This window comes from Apis mellifera, linkage group LG10 (assembly GCF_003254395.2).
Source record: "Apis mellifera strain DH4 linkage group LG10, Amel_HAv3.1, whole genome shotgun sequence".
NCBI classification, from domain to species: domain Eukaryota; kingdom Metazoa; phylum Arthropoda; class Insecta; order Hymenoptera; family Apidae; genus Apis; species Apis mellifera.
In genome coordinates, this window is record NC_037647.1 from 9,480,050 (window position 1) to 9,486,049 (window position 6,000).

The window sequence follows — 6,000 nt, forward strand, 5'->3', positions numbered from 1 at the left end:
GAAAGAATTACTTCTTTATTAATTTAATCGAAAAATGAAAACTATATATAATATTTAATCAAATTAAATTTCTAAAAATTTGTAATATTTTATTTTATTTTATTATAAAATATATTTAATCGATTAAATAATAAAAAAATATAATAATATTGTACCATAATGTATTAATGATATAATTCCAACAATATAGCTTCGTATTATAAATGATTATAGTAGGAGAAACTGTCCCTTTCAAGTATAGTATATATAATTTAATTAAATATGAATACAAGGAAGTACTTAATATGATTATAGACCATCGTAAAATCGTCCTATAATCTTGAGAGTCTTCTAATTAAATGTTACAATTTTACGATGTAAATATTAGAATACCTTTAGCAAAAGAGAAATTGATAGAAACGTGGATAACATTTTCAGTTCAAATATAAATTTCAAAATTGAACTTATACGATTTAGATGATGTATTTAGGAAAATGACTAATCATTTGGAAAAACAAATTAAATTGAAAAAAATTAATTCTAATAAACATTTGCAAAATAATTTATCTATTATTTATTATATTGGTTTATGGCCTGATCGTGTCAAATATAAATATTTGTATAATTTATATACAATTTGTAGTTTAATATTTTTAGTAGGAATTATCATTGTTAGCGAAATCATATATATTATTATAAATTGGGGAAAGATAGAAATAATGATGACCGGTTTAACTATTCTTATGACAAATTCTACATATGCTGCGAAAGTGAGTATAATTTTATGTGCATAATTATTATAATAATTATACAATCATATTATGTTAATTTTATTATACAAAATTATAATAACTAAAACTACATTTTATGATAATATAATTAAACAAATAATTATTAATTATATATTATTAAATATGAAAAAATTAAAATTGTTCTTTTTATATATATATAATAAATATATATTTTATAAATAAATATATTTTATTAGATATATATATGATATTCTTTTTGTTTGCATATAGGTGATTTATATTATTTGTCGATATGAACGTATCAAAAATCTTGTAGATATAACAAATAGTGAAATATTTAATCGAGATAACGATAAATATAAACATATTATATCATATTATAATTGGCAAGGAATTTTTCATCATATAGCTTATCAAGGCTTTGCGAGTATATGTATATTTTCCTATAGTTGTATACCATTACAAAGTGCATTCAGTGGAAAATCCAAACAATTACCAATAGCAGGATGGTATCCTTATAATGTAACATCTACACCAATTTTCGAAATTGCTTGTTTACATCAAGTGCTAGTTATCCTCATAAATTGCATTAACAATATAGCAATAGATACTCTTATAACAGGTTTTATAATAATTACCTGTTGCCAATTAACGATTTTAAGTTATAATATATCTTCAATACATTACACAGTAGAATCAGTAGAATCTTCAATTTTAATAGAAAAATGTATTGCTAGAAATAATAATATTAATATTGAAAAATCTCCTTCAAAAATTTATAATAAATTTTATGAAAATTTGAAACATTGTGTTAAACATAGTATTATAATATTTGAGTAAGTATTTCAAATAAAGGATGATATTTATTTTTTAATTTATATATAAATTATTATATATTTTCAGTTTTACAAAACAGATCCAAGATATATTTGGTATTATAATATTTTTTCAACTTTTTGTAAATTGCATTATTGTTTGTTTAGCAGCATTCAATCTATCACAGGTAAATTTTGCCTATTAATTATGATTTTTATATTTTTACTTTATGAATTTTTTTCAATTATATAATCATATTTTATATATATTATATTTATAGATAAAAAATTATATTACACCTGAATTTTTTGGTTCATTACTCTATATATGTTGTATGATATATCAAATCTTCATTTATTGCTGGCATGGAAATGAACTGTATCTTCATGTATGTATGTTGCAGTATGCAGTTGCAGCAAAACTTTAATTGCAAATAATTTTATCAAAAAATATATTTTTCAGAGTATGAAAATATGTTTATCTGCCTATAAAAATAATTGGTGGAATAATAATAAAAATTTTAATTATGCTTTACTCATTATAATGATAAGAACTCAAATACCTCTTATTATAATTGTTGGAAAAGTTATGGAATTATCTTTACAAAATTTTCTCTTAGTATGTATATATATTTATATATATATATATTTTTTTTTTTATAACATAATTTTTTTTAATTCATTAATAACTTTTTAGATTCTACGTACATCATATTCTATTTTTACTCTTTTAAAAACTTTTACTACTTAAATTTGTTATTAATTGTAAAATATTTATTCAAAATTTTTATTTAATAAAAAAATTTTATAATCATTCAATAAAATATAAAAATTTTATTTAATATATAATAATATAAAAATAGAAATTTTTAGAATATCTTTAAAATTTATATAAAATATATTGTTAATAATAAAAATATATATATATCAATGATTAAAGTGCTTCTATCATCAAAGCTATTCCTTGACCTCCACCAATGCAAGCAGAACCAATTCCTAAGCTTCCAGTTTTTCTTCTTCTGCAAGTAAATATAAAATATATTTTCTCTTATTTTATTTTAAATGTATTTTTATATCTTTTATATTTACATACCTTAATTCATGTACTAAATGTGCAGTAATTCTACTACCAGATGCAGCCAATGGATGTCCAAGAGCAATAGATCCACCATCCACGTTTAATTTATTAATATCCAATTTCAACTCTTTAACACATGCCAATGTTTGACTTCCAAATGCTTCATTAATCTATATAACAAATGAATAAATGTTTAATTTTTATACTTAAATAAAATGATATTTAAAATTTTTACTTACCTCGATAAGTTCAATATCATTTAAAGTTTTATTTGTAATTTTAAGAAGTTTTTGTATAGCTGGAACTGGACCAATTCCCATAATACTAGGTTCTACACCTACAACACTATATCCCACCAAACGTGCCAGTGGTGTAAGTTGTTCTGTTTTAATAACTTCTTCACTCGCTAAAATAATAACTCCTGCACCATCAGAAATACCCTATGAAATAAAATTATATGTTTAGAAAATGAATAAAATATCCATATATTTAATTAACTTTAATTAATAAAATGTATTTCAACATACAGATGAAGATCCTGCTGTAACTAAACCATCTTTCTTAAAAATAGAAGGTAATTTACTTAAATTTTGAAGAGTCGTTTGAGGCCGTGGATGTTCATCTGTATTAACAACAATATCTTGCTTTTTCACAGTTATTGTAACAGGTGCAATCTCTTCATTAAAACGACCAGCATCATTAGCTGAAATAATATTCAATTTTAATATTTCTATTCATTTGTGATGATTTAAATAATTTAAATAATTAATATAAAAAATTATATTTACCAGCTTTCCATAATTGTTGACTTCTTAAAGCAAATTCATCTACTTCTTGTCTTTTTAAATTATATTGTGATCCAAGTTTTTCTGCAGTTTCACCCATACTTAAATTGCAATAAGTATCTGAAAATCCAAGCCATAAACTATCCTCAAACTGATATTTTTGTCCTAAACTTGTACCAAATCGAATATTTCTTACACTAAATGGAACTTGACTCATGTTTTCTACTCCTCCTGTTAAAACTATCTTAGATTCTCCTAATAAAATACTCTGAAAATAATAATCTCGTATGTTTGTATAATATTTAGCATAAATTAATTTTATTTCAATTTTTTAATATTATATTGCGAATAAATCTACCTGTGCACCACTGACAATTGATTGAAATCCAGAACCACATAATCTATTTAATGAAAATGATGGTTTTTCTAATGGTATACCAGATTTTAATGCAACATGACGTGTTAAAAAACCTCCATCACTTGATGATATCTTGTAAATAATGATAATAATTATAAATATTATAAAAAATATGAAATATAAATAATAATAATAATAATTATAAATTTTATAAAAATATATAAAAATTATATTAACTATACATACTGGTAATACATGTCCAAAAATAACATTATCTACTTTTTCAGGATTTAACTTTGCAGATTGCAAAGCAGATTTAGCAGCAATTACTGATAAATCAGTTGCATTTTTGTTCATAAATTTACCACCAAATGAACCAAATGGAGTACGCTTTGCAGCTACAATAAATATTCCTATTGGAAAAAAAAATTATAATTTTAAAATATAATTTTTTTATAAATTTAATTAAAATACTTATAGTTATGATTTTACATTAAAACAATCTTTTCTATAATATAATATATAATAAATATAAAAAATTTATATTTATAATATTTATATATTTAATTAAAATTTTTTAATGTATAACTTATTCTTTCTACTACTAATTTTCCTTTTTATTTTATATTTTTAAAAATGTTAAAAAAAATGGAAATTTTGATATATAACTTAATAAAATATTTTCTATTTTTTTAAATAAATAGTAATAAATATTTAATAATAATTTTTAATTATAATAATAATAAATAATATAATAATAATAAGTAATAATAAATATTTAGAATAAATATTTAGAATAAAATATTTAGAATCATTATTTTACCTTTTGTTACAAGAGACATTGTAAAATAAAATATTTTATAATTAAAATAAATTTAAAATAGAAAATTCAATAATAAACAAAATATTTCAAATGATATATTAAATGATTGCACGATTGATTAAACTTTTTAACTGAACTGAAATTTTTAAATTTTGATTTATTTATATAGATAGAATAGAAATTACAATATGGTCAAAGTTCAAAGTTTACTTTATATTTTAACTTATAAGTAGAACAGAAAAAAATAATCAATGAAAAAAAGAGAGAGAATAAAAATTGAAATATTTCGTAATGTTTCGTAATATACTAAAAAAAATTTTTTTTCCGTGAGTAGAGATAACTTTAGATATTTACACTAGCAATTCCATATACACCAATACATTTTAACAACTCTCTTATTAGTGAGAGATCAAAGATTACTAAATCATTATTATTATATATTTTCAAGATAAAATATGAGGGAAAAAAATTATTGATACATATATATAAAAAATAACTTTATGACATAATTTTACATCTTTGGATCGATAGAGATTTATAAACAATTTTTGTACAAAAATGATCTTGTTAGATAGATTTTGTATATAGATTTTCAAAATCAAATCAAAAATAAATATTTCTTTTTATTGCATTATATTATACTTATTGCAAAATCTCAAAGAATCATAAATTGCAAAAATTTATTAAAATTTTTTATTAAAATCTTCTATTAAATTCTTTTTATTAAAATAATTATTAAATTTTTATAATTAATTTTATTAAAAATCCAAAATAGTTTACGAAACTAACTCTTCATAAACTATTTTGCTCAATATTTTTATATTTTTTATTGAAGTATTTTTATAATGTAAATAATATGCATTATTACAATGTAAATAATATGCACTTGATAACCAAACTATATATACATTAATTATTATACAAAATATTGCTGAATATTGAAGAATTGATAAATAATGAGAAAAGCAATTATGTCCAAAAAAAATATCAATTTAGAAATATCAAGATATGATTTTCAACTAAATCAACAATTTATTGATCAATTAATATTATTATCCTAATGTTCATCAGAGATCAAATCAATCAATATGATCTATCAGAAAGAGTGAAAGAGAAGAAGTGAAAGAAAACATCATTGTTCTTATCAATAAAAATTCGACAAATAAAAATGAATCAAAGAAAAAAATCGTATATTCAAAAAAGAAAAGATCATATAGCTTAATAAGATTTTTGCCGATGGATTACATAAGTTCGAACGCAAATTGCTTTTTAAAATATAAGTTATTTCTAAAATCAAAAAAAATTATAAAATTTGAAATATTTTTTAATGTTTGGTAGAAATTTGTTATAGAAATCATTGTTCATTTATCTAAAAAAATATCATTATAAAAATTTGTAATATCAAATTAT

The 6,000-nt window shown here is 20.0% G+C and overlaps 2 protein-coding genes across 2 annotated transcripts; one reads left to right on the forward strand and one right to left on the reverse strand.

The window, feature by feature from the left end:
• Positions 1 to 144: 144 nt before the first annotated feature.
• On the forward strand, positions 145 to 2,279 carry LOC100576462 (odorant receptor Or1; the record flags this gene model as incomplete). Its single annotated transcript, XM_003250778.4, has 6 exons — positions 145 to 749; positions 1,002 to 1,567; positions 1,635 to 1,734; positions 1,828 to 1,935; positions 2,010 to 2,165; positions 2,244 to 2,279. Coding segments are annotated over exons 1-6 (1,242 nt in total), but the record flags the coding sequence as incomplete, so codon positions are not given.
• Positions 2,280 to 2,357: 78 nt separating this feature from the next.
• LOC408291 (3-ketoacyl-CoA thiolase, mitochondrial) lies at positions 2,358 to 4,965 on the reverse strand. The gene is made up of 8 exons (XM_391843.6): positions 4,591 to 4,965; positions 4,014 to 4,180; positions 3,768 to 3,899; positions 3,413 to 3,677; positions 3,152 to 3,327; positions 2,864 to 3,064; positions 2,640 to 2,794; positions 2,358 to 2,565 (listed from the first exon to the last, which is right to left on the reverse strand). Exons 1-8 carry the CDS (start codon positions 4,607 to 4,609, stop codon positions 2,481 to 2,483), a joined length of 1,200 nt encoding a protein of 399 aa, XP_391843.1. The 5' UTR covers positions 4,610 to 4,965; the 3' UTR covers positions 2,358 to 2,480.
• Between the last annotated feature and the right edge of the window lie 1,035 nt (positions 4,966 to 6,000).